The 18,394-nt window shown below is 35.8% G+C and overlaps 4 protein-coding genes across 11 annotated transcripts; 3 read left to right on the top strand and 1 right to left on the bottom strand.

Moving 5' to 3' along the window:
- Nucleotides 1-67: 67 nt before the first annotated feature.
- Haspin (haspin) lies at nucleotides 68-5,456 on the bottom strand. Of its 3 annotated transcripts, none has more exons than XM_031982951.2 (11): nucleotides 5,247-5,456; nucleotides 4,587-5,162; nucleotides 4,293-4,518; nucleotides 2,551-4,144; nucleotides 1,853-2,113; nucleotides 1,626-1,776; nucleotides 1,383-1,556; nucleotides 1,041-1,308; nucleotides 786-938; nucleotides 556-698; nucleotides 68-485 (listed from the first exon to the last, which is right to left on the bottom strand). In XM_031982951.2, the coding sequence occupies exons 2-11, from the start codon at nucleotides 4,799-4,801 to the stop codon at nucleotides 215-217; spliced, it is 3,456 nt and encodes a 1,151-aa protein (XP_031838811.2). In that variant the 5' UTR covers nucleotides 4,802-5,162; nucleotides 5,247-5,456; the 3' UTR covers nucleotides 68-214. The 3 variants fall into 3 exon arrangements, with proteins under 3 accessions (XP_031838811.2, XP_031838812.2, XP_031838815.2); XM_031982952.2 differs by having other exon boundaries at nucleotides 4,587-5,157; XM_031982955.2 differs by lacking the exons at nucleotides 68-485; nucleotides 556-698; nucleotides 5,247-5,456 and having other exon boundaries at nucleotides 805-934; nucleotides 4,587-5,185.
- A 341-nt stretch (nucleotides 5,457-5,797) lies between these two features.
- On the top strand, nucleotides 5,798-9,998 carry LOC116429707 (neither inactivation nor afterpotential protein G). Its single transcript, XM_031982956.2, has 9 exons — nucleotides 5,798-6,000; nucleotides 6,679-6,881; nucleotides 7,442-7,801; nucleotides 8,230-8,403; nucleotides 8,484-8,637; nucleotides 8,713-8,834; nucleotides 9,088-9,271; nucleotides 9,339-9,561; nucleotides 9,805-9,998. The coding sequence occupies exons 1-9, from the start codon at nucleotides 5,880-5,882 to the stop codon at nucleotides 9,938-9,940; spliced, it is 1,677 nt and encodes a 558-aa protein (XP_031838816.1). The 5' UTR covers nucleotides 5,798-5,879; the 3' UTR covers nucleotides 9,941-9,998.
- A 1,945-nt stretch (nucleotides 9,999-11,943) lies between these two features.
- LOC116429681 (protein c-ets-1-B) lies at nucleotides 11,944-16,557 on the top strand. 6 transcript variants are annotated; one of them, XM_076371220.1, is made up of 6 exons: nucleotides 11,965-12,191; nucleotides 12,399-12,596; nucleotides 13,148-13,479; nucleotides 14,414-14,678; nucleotides 15,510-15,643; nucleotides 15,704-16,557. In XM_076371220.1, the coding sequence occupies exons 3-6, from the start codon at nucleotides 13,398-13,400 to the stop codon at nucleotides 15,817-15,819; spliced, it is 597 nt and encodes a 198-aa protein (XP_076227335.1). In that variant the 5' UTR covers nucleotides 11,965-12,191; nucleotides 12,399-12,596; nucleotides 13,148-13,397; the 3' UTR covers nucleotides 15,820-16,557. The 6 variants fall into 6 exon arrangements, with proteins under 6 accessions (XP_031838750.1, XP_076227335.1, XP_031838751.1 ...); XM_031982891.2 differs by having other exon boundaries at nucleotides 12,296-12,479; nucleotides 13,148-13,241; nucleotides 13,322-13,479; nucleotides 15,510-16,557; XM_031982890.2 differs by having other exon boundaries at nucleotides 11,944-12,013; nucleotides 15,510-16,557.
- Nucleotides 16,558-17,018: 461 nt separating this feature from the next.
- RpS12 (ribosomal protein S12) lies at nucleotides 17,019-18,380 on the top strand. Its single transcript, XM_031983112.1, has 5 exons — nucleotides 17,019-17,097; nucleotides 17,232-17,268; nucleotides 17,511-17,645; nucleotides 17,861-18,065; nucleotides 18,278-18,380. The coding sequence occupies exons 2-5, from the start codon at nucleotides 17,252-17,254 to the stop codon at nucleotides 18,344-18,346; spliced, it is 426 nt and encodes a 141-aa protein (XP_031838972.1). The 5' UTR covers nucleotides 17,019-17,097; nucleotides 17,232-17,251; the 3' UTR covers nucleotides 18,347-18,380.
- The last annotated feature ends 14 nt before the right edge of the window (nucleotides 18,381-18,394 follow it).

Here is an 18,394-nt window from a genome sequence, read left to right as displayed (position 1 = left end):
ATACAACATTCAAAATATAGGGTTAAAAACAAAATCTAATTGTAATTTGTAAGAAAAATGAGACAATTTTGTTTTACCATAAAATTAGTTATTCATATAATGTTAATAACATGTTTAAAAATATTGCAATAGATCATATTTATATCGGATAATGTGACAATAAAATGATTCAATATTAAATTTGTATTATAACAATGTTCATTAAATATTTATATCATGCAATAATCATTTCCTCCTTTAAAATTGATGCAAGATGAGATTCTGAGTCAGTGCATAGCAAATTGTTAATTCTATTACAATTTGTTATAAAATCGAAAGCACTTGTGTATGACAAGATTTCGTTTTTCAATTCTTTCAACTTTATTATACCATTTTTATGTGCTTTTAAGGTTTTTCTTCTGTACCTAACTGCTGTAATCATTTTATCTAAAGTATAATGTAGCCATAAAATATTTGTGTACGGTTCAAATGTTTGCCAATTATTTCTGAAATAGTTTTTATAAGTATACAGTTTAGTAATTCTTATAAAAATTATATGTAAGCATATATACTCACTTGATCTTGTCTTTCATCAAACGATAAATTTCAAATTGATATTCGCCCTGAGCCGTAAAAAGACTAGGATCAGATGCAAGATCATTAAATACGCTGCATCCTTGATATGTTACTCTTGAAAGTGTAAAGTCTATTATAGACACCTATAATGAAAAAGGAAAGCTTTATATTTTAATCTACTTTAAAAGATTACTAAATTTAATGAAACATAACTTACGATATCAACATACCTTTACACCTTTACTAATTAATTGAATTCGTTTCTTTCCTAGTTTATAATGTATATGAGATTCAGTTGTTGGAGATATTAATATGTTACCCCAATGCAAGTCTCTGTGTTCAAATTCAACAGCTTTTTCTGCGACTGCTAATGCTAATGCTGCCTATCATTAGTAATTAAACATAAATAAAAACAGTTACACAGTTGAATTAGATTGCATATTTTACGCCCGAAAAATGAAAAAATTAAAAAAAAATTTTTAAACCTGTACAAATAGAGCATAAGCTTCATCTGCTGTAGGAAATACAAATGCCTCTAAATCTTGACCACCATGACCAAGTTCTAGAATAATGTATAACTGGTTCTCATTAAACATAGATGGACAATCATTTTCAGAGTGTTTCTCCTCATCATAAATAGTCCATAGATCAACAAGCTTCTTTGGGTATTTTCCTTTAAGACATTTAATATTTTCCACTTCTACAAACCCATCTGTATTATATTTTGGGTTAAATCTCAAATTGTGTAATTCCCTGAAAATATGTTTAATTAAATATTAATGTTAGAATTGGTATTTTTATGCGATAGAATTAGAATTTGTTATTACATTGCTATAACAATTTCTGATAATATTTCATGAAACTTCTTTTGAGGCTCTCCATTAACATATTCATTGCCTTCTATAGGAATAATTTTTATAACAGATTTTTTATCATTATGTTCATAAAGAAAAACTTCTCCATACACGCCTTCTCCAATTTTTCGACAGTGATTTAAATACCTAATTAAAAATAACTACATTAGAATATATTAAACAATGTTTAAGATATCGATATGAGCGTATACTAACGAATCTGAAAAATACGTAGAAAATGGTATATAATCTTGCTGTGAACATTTTTCAAGAATAACTTCTTTTGCTGCCAAAATTACATGTTCATTGTTAATGTGACCATCAATGTCATCATCTTGAACATTAAATACACAAGATTTTTGTGGACCTGTAAAGAAATATAGCATTTAAAAAGAATATATCACATTTCTTCCTTAACAGAACAAAGTAAGGAATTATCTCACTATTTATTAAGGTGAATCTTTGACTCTTTACAGGAACGATTCCATAAACTTCAAGAAATTGAGCGTCTTCTATTGATTTTAGAGTTTTATTAATTGGGACTACACGAACTGATATTCTTTTGCTTGGGCGTCCTAGACTGGTAGAGTCACAAGTTCTGCCTTTCTTGTTATCCAATTCATGTTCAGATGTGGTGACTGTTTCAATACTTGCTTGTAGATCTTTGTCACTTTCAGTTTTTCTTATACAACTTTGAAAAATACCTACACACAAATGAGTAAAACATTTATACAAATCATTCTTTCAGCTATGAATTTGCTTTACTTGTTTATATTAATCATACTAAATGAAGAACCCACCCATTTATAAACATACTTCTTACATTTTTTATAGTAACAAAAACGTACATTTATCATACAAAATTCATTAAAAAATATTAAAATATAAATACAAAATATATAATAAACAAAGTATAAATATGAAAAATATTGAAATATTAAAATTACAGGTTAATAAATCACGAAATAAAATTTTGTTTTGCCAAATATAAAAAAGAATGATAGTCAAATGTTTGTATATCATATTCAATCTTTCATGATATAGTAGGAAAATTAATACAAATTCCAATTTGTTATAAACCTCAAATTTTGAAACATAATAAAAAGTATTAGAAATAAGTGTTTATTAATTTTATAATTACCTTGCTTTTGCATATTCAAAATGTCCACAACACTATTTCTCCATTGTTTACCTTTCCCAATAGATAACTTATCCAAATTGGATTCATTTTGAATACTATTTAAAATAGATAATGATCTTGCCCATGATTTACCTGCCTTTAAATATATAGGTTTCTCTATTTTTGTTGATACATTACTAACACGTGTTTCTGGTATGTTTTCTATTGATCGTAATGTTCTCCTAGATAAATTTGTTCTTTTACTATTTTGTACTTCTTTTATTGACATTCTAGTTTTCTTTAACTGGAAACTGTTATCACAATCTTCTGTAATATTAGTTAAGTCAAGCTCCCATTTACGATATTGTTTTCTTTTTTTTGTAATTCTAAATGGATCTTGTAGTTGTGTCAAAATTATACATGGTTCAATCGCATTGTTGCTTTTGTCATTAATTGCAATAACTTTATTTGCACTTAATCTCTTATTTATACTACCTGGAGTTTTAGCTTCCTTGGTCATATTTACATTATTTTTTTTTAAATCTAATTCTTCAGTCTCTGATTTACATTCTATACCATCAATCGAAATATTTGTGCTTTTCGATTTAACTACAATTACTGAATCATATGCATTTTCTTTTACTTTATTATGTAATGAAATTTTATTCTCATTAGTGTCATCAAATAAAGACTGTGATCTATCTTCATCAAGAGAAAAATTCAAATGTCTTTTTTGTACTTTATTTGATGGTATATATTCCTTTTTCATAGAGGACACATATAATGGATTGTGTTCATTGATTTCAGTTCCTGAAACATTTTCTGCTATTTCACAAAATTTGTTAAATGTTTCTTGCATCGCGCATTTTCGTTGTTTCTTATTACTATTATTAATATAATTGGATGTATCTGTTTCACAAACAAATAACATTTTATCACTTTTGTTTAATACATGTTTTTTCGATGTATCAAATTTTTCAGACACATCTATATTTATATGCAGATTTTCTACAGGAACTAAATTTGAATTACTTGCACCAGGTGATTTATCTGTACATGTCATAGATTCATTCAATTTTTCAGAATATGTAATAGAAATTGGTGACAAATTAAGTACTTTAGTAGGTCTTATTGGTCTACCAATAGGTGTACTACTCATTATATTTTCAAACTTTTTAATGGGATGCGATGGTTTCATAAAAGATCTTTCTAATTTTTTTATTTTGACAAAACAATGTTTCATACATATATTATCATATTTTAAATTAAAATTTTCCTTAGTCATTTCAGCATACTTTATTAATTCATGGTTTTCCAACATATGTCCTTGTTGTTTCTTCAATTTCTTTTTTATTCTATTCATTTTATTCTCTCCTGCTGATATATTGCTTCCATCCAAAATTAAAACACCTGACTTCATTTTCAAACTTTCAACGGAATTTACAGTTTCATGATTTTTACCATAATTTTCTTCTGATATTTTTCTATCATTAATATAGTAATCTTTAAATTCTGAGATCAATTGTGAAGAACTGATATTTGAATTACTGAGCATTAATTTCTTTTTTGTTTTTGCCTTACGTAATTTTTTCTTATAAACATTATTGTTTTTCACCTAGTTATTTAAAGATTTTCATTAATGTTCTTTCATTAACTATAAATATAGTTTCTATACACATATTTTCTTCTCACTCTAGTTATAACATATCAATAAAAATTAATTCAATAGAGCTCGATTTACGATTAATATTACTTTCACTTACCAATGTATTTTTTCGTATAATTTTCCTCTGTACTTCCATTATAGTCTTTTCATTTCTCTTTCTTCTTAAAACACGCTTTAAGCTAACATTAGGTACCTTGATATCATCATATAATAAATATTTATCATCACGTGCCTCAGATACACTGATCTTTAAATCAGAATCTTTTTGTTCATTACTTTTTAAAGCATTAACAATATTTGTTTTGGATGATTGTTTTGAAGATCTGTAAAAAGAAAAAAGTCAGACACTGTTATATTAAACAAAAATAATGAGAATAATAAAAATATTTACTTTGTATCTTTAAGAAGTCTGTCAAATGTTGTTTCAAATGGATCATGAAACAGGGAATCGTTACTGTCGCTTTTCTTGTCTACAGTAACCGATTCTTTTTTAAAAGAAGTAGAAGTTAACTTATTTATTGTAGAAATATTTAATTTTTGTAATGAAATTGTAACTTCTTTACATTTATTCCGTCCATAAGTTCGAATCGGTACTTTATAATTCATTTTTACTTCTATAACGCAATAATTACTTAATAAAGACCTGCTTTATGAATTATTTCTTAAAATGTTTATAGTACTTTTATTTTATACAAAATGAAAATAAAATTAATACAAAATGAGTAAATTCGAATTTTTACTACACCACAGACGAGGTACGCGTTTGTACTATAACGTTTCTGTTATATACACAGCGCGCTTCTTTTGAAATCAAACATGACGACATATTACAGCACTGAGTACACATATATAGAGCAGCCTTTCACAAACGAAACTTTAATGCGTGTATCACGAAGTTGTTGCTCAGCTGGCGTTCATATTCTCCGTATCCATTATTTTCATTATTGTCTTATTTTTCCGTCCTAAACTTGAAATAAAATTTAAATAAATGATTTTACGCATTATATGCGATTATACACACTTTATGTCCATTCATATAGAAAGTACTTACCGCGCCATCTACTGAAAACATGTTCAACATGAAAAGTCAGCACCACAGATTTAAGATAGATATCTTAAGCACAGACTATTTTAAGTCTGTGATGTCAATGATTTCATTTTAACTCCTACCGTTGGTAACATTACATTCTTATTTCATGCCGCATCGATAACGTTGGTTGCGATATTAATTCAACAGGGGTGGTAAAAGCACCCCCAAAACAATAATCATAAAATGCTACTTTGATTAAACTGATCTACTAAAATCTATCACTCACGCATTCAATTAGAACAACAATAATAAAAAGAAAACTATTAAAGTAGCCTGTTCCTCACACTTACGTGCCACAGGCATTGGGAAAACAATTTATTTACCGATTAACAACACAATCAAAATATTAACAAGAACAATGTTTGTATTAATCATCGGTTAATCTATCATTGAAAACGATTCACGTGCTTTCATTACCATTGAAACGCAATGGTGCAAGACTTTCGTCTTATTGCGAAGGGCTATCGATTGCGAACGGAAACACTAATTTAATATTGGAATTATACTGCACCCTGACCGTGTCTGTTCCTGGCAGTCATTCTCTTATCGATACCGAATGCGGACGTTTCGCGGCCCCAGTGTTCCTTCGCTACGATGTGGAACTACATGCTGTTCTCGGCCCTCGTGTTGCTGCTCTCGGTACTCTATCATTGCTACTTTAACAGGCCAGCCAGCATGATCGAGCGTGCGGACGCAGATTACGATTATATAATTGGTAAGTGGAACATGCAATTCGACTGGCACGGTCACTGACCAGAATCACCGTGCGAGTTACGCTATTTCGCTCGCGGGGGTGGCCGAACAACAAAATTCCTTGGATCGTTTAATCCGTCTGTCGACTAGATCGAAACGGATTTGCCCGCGTGTCGTGACCCGCAACAACGCGCCAAATCGGATTTACAAGCATCATTGGCTGATACAACTGTTAACAAACATTTTACTATGTTGTTTGCGCATTATATTCCCATCCACTTACTGAAATCTGAAGCTTGAAATCACTTTTGTGACTGGATAAAAGGATCCACGGCTGAAACACGCCGGTTTACGGATGTTCAGGGGAATTTGTTATTGGTAGATTCATGCTTGTACATGCTTTGATCAAGCAGGAAATTACTTCTAGAGAATTATTATGTAACACGTAGAATGGGGCGCATATTGCAGCAAATACCGCTGGAATTGGCACATTTGGACTTTATCCAGTTACATCCACTGTGCACGTGAATTTGTAGGTTGCTTAAGTGGAGCATCTTGAGCTAACATCCGTGTTCACGTGTATTCGCGTATCAACTTACCTTTCTGTCGTTTCGCCTCTTTAGTCGTACGACACTGAGGTTTTTATAAACGAAATGTTTCGCGCTCCAACGATAATAATACGAAAATGTGTCTCTCGGAGTTGGTGCTGGCACATCCGGATGCGTGATAGCGTCCCGCCTCTCCGAGATTTCGAACGTGACGGTGCTGTTAGTCGAGGCGGGCGGATATTTCGGATGGGTGTCCTCGGTGCCGCTTTTGTCGCCGATGACCCAGGGAACCGAGTTCGACTGGAGCTACCTAACAGAACCGCAGAAGTTCTCCTCGAAAGGATTCTGGAACCACGTAAATCAAAATAGCTATCGTGTTTAACTCTTCCACGACGAATATCCTCATATCGCGACATACAAGCAAAAATTGAGCTACTCAAATATCGAAAGATCAATAGTTTCCTACTATTCTAAAATCTAATAACGCTAGAACTACCGATCACTTAAACTGACTTTTACAAATTTCTTTATAAAAATCATAAGCGTGCATTTATTAAGATTCCAATTGAGTTGCATTTCAGTTTTGCTATTACTGAATTAGTTCCGTTAATAATTTTTCGTACAAGTATCTGTAGCTTTTCAATAATTGTAAAAGAGGAAATCAGAAGTAAGTCATTCTGACCTATCTGGTAGTTCTAGTGTTAAGAATTTAACGTATGATCTATCTTCTTATGAAGAATACTTGTAACATTCGTCTACAAAGGGTTAGATAGAAAGAATTTCGCAGTTTCTACTAGGAATGTTAGTGATTTGAACGGTGATGCTCGTACGAATCTCACGTTCGTAACAGAGAAAAGAAATCGTTTGCGCGAGAGGGAGAGCGGGGGACGTTCAGTAAATTCGAAATCTCTTCAGGTCCAGAAGGTGCCGAGGGGCAAAGGATTGGGCGGAAGCGGCCAGATGAATCATCTCGTCCACTCTTTCGGTAGACCAGAAGATTATGACGCGTGGCCTGACGGATGGTTGCACGCCGACTTGCTACCATACTTTGAGAAGGTGTCCGACATCATGAACGTGATGTCCAGTCCAGAAGAGGAGTTTCTGGCGAACGCTTTCCTCATGTCGGAAGACGCGCTGAATTCGAGCCACGTGACTCTGCAGAAAGGATTGTACACTACCAGAAGGGGTTCGAGGTGGACCACGTTTCACGCGTATCTGCAGAACGCTTGGAACAGGAAGAATTTACATATCTTGACGAATACGCTGGTTTCGAAAGTATGCTTTTCGTTCTTAGCATCCCCAATGAGTAAAATCTCATTTTTCGTCATCTTTTTTTCTTTAATGGGGTAATCCCGATAAGGTGGCTCGACCTCGTTCAGATTATCGAATATTTATATTTTCAATTGCTTTTAGTGGTTCACTGAATCTTGCATAGAAGCCTATCTATTCTTATTTATATTTATGATTTCTCAGTTCTCTTCAGTTCTCTTAAACAAAGTGGACCGTCACTCCCCAATTTATCCTATGTCTTAAGTAAAACATTTTCAATTACATATGAAATTTCTTAGCCAGTCAATATAATAAAACCAGACTTCGATTAATCATAAAGCGTTAGTTGAACAAGAATACGTTTTATCTCTTTCCTCCACAAATTCAAGCTGCTGCTTTGCACACATAAGGTCACGGGTTTCTCGAACTTTCAGATCCTTTTTAAAGACGGCAGGGTTGTGGATGGTGTCAAGGTGATTTACAAAGACGGATCGATAAATCGAATTGGCGCGAGAAAGGAAGTGATTCTTTGCGCTGGCGTTATCAATACACCTCAATTGCTTTTGCTCTCAGGAGTCGGACCAGCCGAAGACCTTGATAAATTTCAAGTAACCTGTAACCGAATATCGTACCAAAACTACACGTTTAACCGATGATCAGTTAAATTGAACGTGCGAAATAATTTTAGATACCGATAGTACAAAATCTTCCAGCGGTAGGGAAGAATTTCTTCGACCATTTGATGCTTCCAGTTTACGTGAGCCTGGAAGCTAAAGTGAGCATAACGTTGTTCAAGCTTCAAACACTGCCTGAAGTGGTTAATTATTTCGTCTTCGGAAGAGGCGAGTGAAGGGATACGTTTGAACGATTTCTGCGCAGTTTAATTGTATTTTGAACGATCGTCTTGTAACTTAAAGGGTGGTACGCAACCAACGGAGTGATGGCGACTGGTCGCACTGACAATGGCGGTGTAATGCTATTTGGAATGGGTTCTACCGAAGAGAGGATTTTGAAAACCTTGTCTAACTATAAGACTGAGGTAAACGTTCATTCACACTAATCAAAACGAAGAAAATTTTATTAATTTCAATTTTGATAGTCTCATTAATTAATTGTAAGAATTGAAATGCTTTCAAATGTATCATAGCATACCGTAACTAAAAATTTGTAGTAACTATTACGAATGAAGTTTATGTTAAATATAGAAGTTTACTTAGATTTATAATAGCTTCCGAGGAATCTTCGATACAACATGTGGTTACACTGAAAATAATACCTAAATGAACGCACAGCCTTACAGATCGCTTTATCCGTCCTACAACAACAGTTCTCAGGAAGGCTTTTTGTACTTGTCTTATTGTTTGCAACCGAAGAGCCGCGGAAGCGTTTCGTTGAAATCCAGAAACATTCGTCATCAGCCGAAGATCGATCCTGCCTATCTGAAAAACTACGATGACGTTCTGTGCACCCACGAGGGTAAATGAATTTCTTTCAGTAGTAGAAATTCATTGGAAATTGTTCAAATGAAATGAAAATCTCGCAGCGATAACGTTCGCGATTCGAACCCTCGAGTCGAAGAAGTTCCGTGAATACGGAGCGAAGGTTCATCATCCCGATCTAGAAGAATGCCGACACCTGCCACAGGATTATCGAGACGTCGAGTACTCGGAATGCGTGATGAGGATTGGCGGGCTCACGAGTTATCACGCATGCGGTAGCTGCAAAATGGGATATGACGAGACTGCAGTTGTTGATGCGGAGTTACGGTAAAACAGATATTTTATAACGTGCACCTTTTCGGTGCATAATTACTTTCAATCATCGGAAACTTAATGATCGAAGAAAGTTAAAGGATTCAGAACTCAGTGAATGTATCAAATGCGGAGCATACATTTTGTTGATTTGCGTTACGGTACTGCGCTTAAAATTCATCGGAATAGGAAAATGAATCAAACATTTGGAATAGTAAAATTAAAATTGTTAATTCGTATTATTTCTATTATTTTCAGTGTAAAGAATGTTTCTGGACTCCGAGTAATGGACGCCAGTGTGTTACCCTCGCCAATTTCTGGCAATCCAAATTCCGTGATCATCGCCATGGCGGAGAAAATAAGCGATTTGATCGCTAACCGCTCGTCTACTTAAAATTAACTTCTTTCACTGCGATAAATAAACCGAGAAATATATAATTTCTTAAACTTCACCCAGTTTAATTTATTGAAATCCCTCCTGTACGATGGTAAACTAATGAAAATCATATAAAAAATCCAGAAAAATATATGCAAAAGTAAAATTACTATACCTGCGTTTACACGATATAACATCGATAAACTATTCTCTGTTCTATTTTATCTTCGCTATCGGCACGTTCGAGAAAACGATCATTTTCGCGGACACTCTATTTAATGGCGTCATTTATATTTTCCTTAGCCAGGAAGTCAGTGCAAGCATTACCAGTACAATTCCCTCAGTAAACCCCAATGGCAAAAGGTCCGTGAAGCTTAGAGAAGGTTAATAGGGGTCTAGGTTCAGATTGAAAATGACCGGAAGAGGCTAACCGTTCCCAAGGGCCGGTTCTGGCCCACTAGCGCGGCTACTTGGACCTTATCTAAGGCTTTAACGAGGGCGCGATCTATTTAGAGATAAGAAGAGTCCGGTAGAAAAATAAATGTCGTAGGCGATAATAGTCTCGTTTCTCCCTTCGTCTGCCGCTGCCCACCCCTCCGATTGATTCGACGAAAGAAGAATGTTGAACGCTCTACATTTCCAAAGTATTCGATCTTTCCACGATTCTTATCTCCAAGAAATTCCTCTATCTTTCGAGTAAATTAATCATATAGCTAAATTTATTATTATTCTTTTTTACAGTTGACTAACCATTTTCTTAATGGAATCACAATCACTTATACTTCTATCAAACACACAACAAAAACTCCGGAAGGCAACCAATTTACTCTGGAGGCAAACAATTCTACATCACTTCATTTTACAATTCTTACATTACATTAATACATCGGTTTCCTATAATTATTTTCAATCAACCCTAAAACGTCGTCTGTCGGAGATCACCGCCCCAGTCAGAAGATCGTCTCACGGAGGAAGAAAGCAGAAGCAGGGCCTAACGTGGCGACGCGTGTTCTGTTAAAAGAAGGAAAAAAGAAAACGAATATGAAATATAAAAAAAGTGAGGTTAGGACGCACGGCAGAGGAGGAATGAGGGAAATCGTCGGGACAAAGCGGGGGGTGGCCAGAAGTTTCAGCGGAGGCGGGCAAAAGTTATTCTTCCCGGGTGACTGCGCGGCGGGCCGCGGAAAGTGGAAAAGAGCCGATCCGACTTTCGTCGCGTCGAAAAGCAGAGAAGAGCGGAGTCTTGGCACCGTAAGCCTCGGAGATATATTGTCCGTTTGAATAACGTTGTAGGTGCTCTCTCTTCGGGAGCCCACTCCGCGCGCCCGGCAGCGGCCGTTTATTAAACGAATCAGTGTTATCGCGGTGAGAGAGCCCTCATGAATAAACCATCGAGTGTTTAGGGCGGCGGAAAGGTGGCGGCATCGGTGGGGGGGGGCGGTGGGTTACGGCCTCGCAGTAACCGCTTCCCACCTTCCTCCGCCCCCTGGCCCCTGTGGCGCGAAGGGGATGCGACCGGGGCTTGGCTAGGATGTGCAAACTCTAACGGGCTAGGGGCGGTAAGCTCGCCGCGGGGCGCAGCTATATTGTTTTCTTGATGAGCGCGAAACATCCCCCGAATCTCCACCGTATACGGGATAATTTTACGCGTCGGCTAGGCTGCCGCTTCGCCGAACTTTCGCGGCCACCGCCGACACCTTCTCCACCGCGGAAAGCTGACTCGATGCATCACCTCGTGCACTTCTCCAATGGATCATCGTGTACCCGAGGTGCACTGCAATGAGTGTTACCAGAAATTATACGAAAAGATATTTAATACAATAATGGTAATACGATGGTTACAAAATGTAAGATAAGAAGGTATTTAACGCGTTGAGAGCCAAGCTTATTTTGCCTTCCTTTCCCCTTTGGCCGCGATGTCTGACATCGCCGATACACTAGCGAACGAAGATACATGTAAGGTTGCGATAAGACCACGTGTATTCTCTGTAAAATTGTTTAAATTATGCATATGTCGTGGACGATCACTGCTGCGGCCTGAACGAAAAGTATATTGTCAGTCAGCGATCACGTGGCGTTTAACGTGTTAATGTAATAGCAGTGACACAGTAGTAATACTAAAAGAATTTTCAATTCTCTGAGAAGCATTTCGTTGCTTTGGTTTGATGCCTCGTGACACTCATCTCGAGTTTGTCGAATGTGAACGTACTTTCTCGTGAAAATTTCTGTTTCGCTACAGGCTGGTTGTCTTAATGGATTGGTTGCTCGGGTAAAATAATTAAGTTCTTAACCTTTTGCACCAATCATCGAGTACATTTTCTGTAGGCGCACTGTATGTACAGGGTGTAAAGAGATTAATAACCATCGTTTCAGGGTGCCGATCTGCATCTATTGTTGGAGACTTTTAAAAAGAAGCCTTCTACAAAATTGCTGGTAATACTAAGGATTACCGTTAAAATGTTTTCTTTTTTCAAAGGTGACTTTGTTTCGACGCGGACCCAATGCATACGTATTGCATTATTACAAGACGAAACAACCAGTAGCGGGCCGCTCGAAGGTAAGGGGAGGAATAAACAGAAAGAGAATGGGAGCACTGAAAATTGCATAAACTGGATGGTTGACTTGCGTAAACTGGCATTGGCCCTCGTGGCAACGAGAGTGGGTGAAGCAGGAGGTACAGTCGCATACCGTATTGAGGTGTAAAGGTATTCCTTCCACGGGAGTTGGAGTGGGGACGATAAGGGCTGAAATCACCGGGGGCAAAGGTCGCTCAGTTACACTCTGTCCACCGACCGATACGTTTTATTCCGAAGATACCCGCGTTTTATCGGACCCAGTGATCAACGTTTGTGCGTATACGTTTGTGCGTCTGTAAAATGTATACGACGTGACCGTTTCGCTGTTTGTTATGATCGCTTTTACCCTCCGTACGATCAAAGACACTTGGAAGATCGCGCGGGAAATATTTCAGTTATGTTTAATTAAACAAGCGACGAAAACGTCGTTTTAAATGTCGACAATTTATATGAACTTTAAACTATTTGCGCGACACGCAACCGGATCTTCAGTGCGACACAATTTTAAATTAATATTCAACTGAGAGAAAGAAAAAGAAAAGAAGACAAAAATTTGGTCGATAGAAAAAACTTGAACACTTTTACAAATGTTTCAACTCCTAAGGGATATTGATTATGATTTGATTTTTAAATTATTTCTGTACGCTAGTTCTTTTGTGACGACTGGGCGATTTAATATGAATATTGGAAAGGATTGATGATCGATGAGGGAATTCTTAATACTTCAAGTATGATGAAATATGGTACGGAACTGCAAAGATTCGGGTATGAAGCGAAAACTACTGGAAATTATAGTGGCAAACACGTGCTCCATGATCATTAGGGGATTGACAATGGGCCTGTCAACCACCGTTGCACATACGGTGAAGGATTAGGCTTAAAATATCTTTCGTCGCGTAATGTGGAGGATTCAAACGCACCCGCTGCATCTTCAGCAGGATACCAGATTCCACCCTTCGGCAGCTGCCATACTTTACAACGGTATTTGATAATATTTAACCTATCAACTCGTTTCGTAAACATTGGTGCTGTTTATAAGAAGTGAATTTATATTCGACAGAAGTTTGTTTATATGTTGAGCAGAAAACAACAAGCGCTCCCAGACTATCTATCTTCTTGCACAATTCCTTCTCAGCCCTCTACTTAGTTTTATAATTTCTCCACGTTCCCTTCAATGCAATTAATTAGTTTCTCAACCTTAGTCATTGACAAGTTAAATATTATTCAATCTGTTATGATTGGAGTTTCTCGAAGTACTACATTGACATATTTTACTTCTTCCATAGAGGCTTGTTTCGTTAAACAAGAAATTGTGCGTTTCGAAACTTCAATCAACCATTTCTTCTTAGGCATTAGTCCTAGACTTTAATTCTTACAAAATATATGTACTTAATACTTCATAAAACTGGCATCGCTTAACCCAACTCGAAGCTGCCAATTATTACAATAAATAATCGCGCAAAACCGACACGCTACTGGCAATTAACACTTTAACACCCAACAAAAGGTTACCGCGTTTTGTTCTGCGAAGTCAAACAAAGTAAAGTTTCTTTTTCTGTAAAATTTCCTTAATGTACCATCCATGAAGTCAAATATTTTTAACGTGATAACCGTAATATTATGTATACTTTCTAAATCGGTTTGTTTTCAGCGTATCAAAACAGAATTAATTCGCATTAAATGATTCCGTAAAACGTTTAGTATTTGACGTAGTATCTCGTATCCTGGAATTACCGGGTGCTAAAGTGTTAACCGAAAAGCTGGAAAGGAGAATCAGAAAGTTCAGTACAGACCAGTTGAACGATCCTCGTGTTTGATCCCAACGCTCGTCCCTCTCAGCGGATCGACCTCGCCTCGATACAGCAGTCGGACACGGTCGAGTTGGTGCATGCGTATCTCTGCTTCTTGTTCGCAGAGAGGTTCAGCCTCCTCCAAAGGACTTGCTCGCTGATTGGATCGACAGCTGGAGCCGGGGGTTCCGGGGCGGTTGGAGGCGGACAGGTTCAACTCTGGCAATTCCTGCTGGAGCTGCTCTCGGATTCGTCGAATTCTACCTGCATCGCGTGGGAGGGCTCGAACGGGGAGTTCAAACTCACCGATCCTGACGAGGTCGCGCGCAGATGGGGCGAACGGAAGAGCAAACCGAACATGAACTACGACAAACTGTCGCGGGCGCTCAGGTAACCTCGATTGCAGAGAGAATCATTCAGACTGGTGTTTTTGCCAAATTCAGTGTCGCGATGATCAGTTCTATATAAACAGTTTGAAGAGGTACTAAAAGAAGTCGGACTTGAAGTTCTAGAAGGTTCAAAGTTAGTTGTGATAGAATGAACAGGATTGTGAGTTATTGGAAGGTTAACAGTCAGTCAAGGGTGAAAGCGTATCTCATCCTAAACGGTATCATTTGCTAGTTGTCTTTTTACAAGAATCCACTTTTAATACGTTAACTGCCACGATTGTCACCGATGACTGGAGCTTCCAGATGACTTGAAAATAACCACAATAAGGAAATTGATGTTGAATAAAAATATTTAGTAACATAAGCAGATAGATAATAGTGTAATACGGGTACAGTGATATCAAATCATTAATAATTATTTCTAATACCATTTGCCTTTGTAATGGAAGAATAAGTATTACAACACAAAACGCTCGAAATTCTCGTGACAGTCAACGTGTTAATTGGTAACATTAAATTATGTGAAGTATCGCTTTTCTACTTGCTGTCTGACTTAAATATTCGTTTCTACTTTAACAGCGGACGCCGTGGTTTGGCTTCCCTTCGCATTTGGAATTGTTTCCAAAGTATTGCATTGTTTTGGACGAAGTAGACAGTTTACTACAACAATCGTGTATTTGGTAATTCATTTTAATCGAGTGAATCAGTTGGAATGTCAACTTGTTGACACTGTTATAAAGGGTTGAAAGGCGAGGATATTCCATGAAACATTGACGTGTTTCGTTGGCAAAAAGAATGAACGAAATCAACGAAGGTTTGCTCGATGTTGCAGGTACTATTATGACAAGAATATAATGACGAAGGTTCACGGAAAGCGTTACGCTTACAAATTCGATTTCCACGGATTGATGATGGCTTGCCAAGCACAGTCTGGCGTGACGTTAGATTCATCCCCGACGTCTCGAGGTACAGGCGCAAATTGTCATGGTCATCATTCCCATCACACTCATCACTTGTACCCAACAGGAGCGTCAGGTTCGCAACATCCATCGGTATCCGTACCTTCATCAGCTCAACCGCCTCAGCCACCACCACCTCCGCATTATTGTTGGCCTTATCATCGATATTCTCCGCCCACGTAACATAAGAAATTAGTTACAATTATGTTGCGTTTACAACACTGAAATAAGTCTGATATAATGACACTAGGTTTCCTTTATAAAATTTAATTGATATCCATGTATTTTTATTAACACGTTGGATGCCATGGGGTCACCAGTGACCACAACCAAATCGAATTAATATAATTCACTCGATTAAACGATGATTATTTGAAAACTTTTCTATATTACAAGTAATATCACCTAATGCAGTGACATTAGACAAGATAAACCTGCAATAATAATAACATAATTCAATTACATAAGTTGATGTTACATTATTTTCATTTTGTATATTTTTCTCGTCAAAATCGTGCGGCACTCAACGTGTTAAGGAACGTAATATTTACAATAATCAACTGTACTGCGATTCTACTGATTTTGTTGTTAGCGCAAATGAATATACGGTTCTCGCAGAACGTATCATAGATTCTTTGAACCTAGAAATTTTAAGAAGTACTTTTGATAAAAAATCTTTAGGTGTGAGTTAAGTTAATGGAACTACTGCTTCCGATAGTAAGAAGTATCTTTTCACAGAAAATGTATATAATATAATTGAGAATCGATGCAGTCATAATTAATCTATACATTGATTTGATCCTATAACAATTGTTCGTTGATGTAATAGAGAGACAAATAGTTAGAAACTGGAAAATAGAATCGTTTCTTAGGAGCCTGAAATTAAAATCGCACAGATCAATTGTAATTCGTAAATTAAGGTATTTCTACAGCGTCTTTGTAAGAATAAATTTGCTGTAAATACATTGCTACAGATATTTAGACAGATAAAGTAAGAGTAACAATTGACCGTATTGATATTCTGAATAAATGTATTGTACAGTTTATAAGCAAAATGTTTACTTTGAAAATTATTGATACATTGAATAAATAATTTTAAAAATAAGAGAAAAGAGTTTATTAAAAAATATCTATAATAATTATTAGTTTGCTTGCAAGATTTTTTATTAGTTCAGTAACTCTAAAATTTTTTCTTCCTTTTACTGCTTTTCAGTTATTTCAATAATAGTTATCGATATACAATAAAATTGTATCAAACATTAAAATAGATTTAGTTTTTGTGATCATTTTTCGACAACTCTTTATTATCGACGATGGAGAAGTTGATATATTTTTTATGTTTATGGCATGTCGCATAGGTGCCGCCACACGTTTGTTACGTGACCAATCAACACCATTCCAGACACAAGCAAAGCACCGCGTGGTTCAATGAGCGCCATTCCTCTTTCTTCGTAAGAAAAGGTAAATGGAAGCACGTCGTGTGGCAATGCGCTAGATATCCGGATATTGTACTGCCATCGGCATATATTTTACTCGAAAAAGTTTCAATATGTGAGCCAGAAAGCATAATCACTAACATTTTTTCGTTATTTCAGCTCCCCAGTCCATTAGAAACATGTCAGACGTAGAAAAGTGAGTATCTTATATACAATTATGTTTAACACGTTTTTTTTATACTAATAAATACAATTTGCGTTACGAAAGTGGTAAATTGACATTGCTATTGTTATTCTAAATGTTTGACTACATCGTTCTTCAAAAAGACGCCGCATAGCCTTTATTTACCACATGTCAAGAATTGGTTATGTGATTTGCAAATAATCAAGTCTTGAACATTTAAACTATAAGACTTACTTCTTATTCGTTTTTTAAAGTGACGACGTCGCCCCTGCGACAGCTGCAGGAGGTTTTCTTGACGTAAACACAGCCCTCCAAGAAGTTCTTAAAAATGCTCTCATTCATGATGGTGTTGTACATGGTCTTCATGAAGCAGCCAAAGCTTTAGACAAGTAAGTTTAATCAAACGTACATTATGATACGCTTATTTATAGTGCAAAAATTTGTTATGTGATGATAATATCAGGTTCCCTCTTCTGAGATGAACCCGTTACAAAAAATTAAATAATGCTGTCTTTAACCTTCTCTGAACAAAGTACAGTCTATTATTATAAATATTCAATAAAATATTCATTTTTTTATATAAATTTTAATTATTTTATTTTAGGAGACAAGCTATGCTTTGCATTTTAGCTGAAAATTGCGATGAACCTATGTACAAAAAACTTGTTCAAGCATTGTGCAATGAACACCAAATCCCTTTAATTAAGGTAGATAATAACAAGAAACTTGGAGAATGGGCTGGACTTTGTAAAATTGACAGTGCTGGTAAAGCTAGGAAAGTCGTTGGCTGTTCCTGTGTTGTCATAAAGGTATGAATACATAATATAAACAAAATCATTATTATGTAAAGTAAATTATAACTTTTAATAATTTTAAATGATGATATTATTGGCTCCCTCTACTGAGAGAACCCGTATAAATAATCCATGCTGTATTGCCCCTTTCTGACTTTAATAATTATTTTAATACTCTTATATTTTTAAAAAACTTTTTTTTATTATGTAGTGTCTTTTAATTTTAGGACTTTGGGGAGGACACTCCTGCAAAGGATGTTGTAATGGAATACGTCAAACAAAGTTTTGTACATTAAGATTCTTTAATAAAACATTCTACATAATATTGTACGTATAGTTTATTC

This window comes from Nomia melanderi, chromosome 10, assembly GCF_051020985.1.
Source record: "Nomia melanderi isolate GNS246 chromosome 10, iyNomMela1, whole genome shotgun sequence".
In the NCBI taxonomy this organism is placed as follows: Eukaryota; Metazoa; Arthropoda; class Insecta; order Hymenoptera; family Halictidae; genus Nomia; species Nomia melanderi.
The sequence above is the reverse complement of the archived record's forward strand: the minus strand, read 5'-3'. Positions and strand labels throughout refer to the sequence as shown.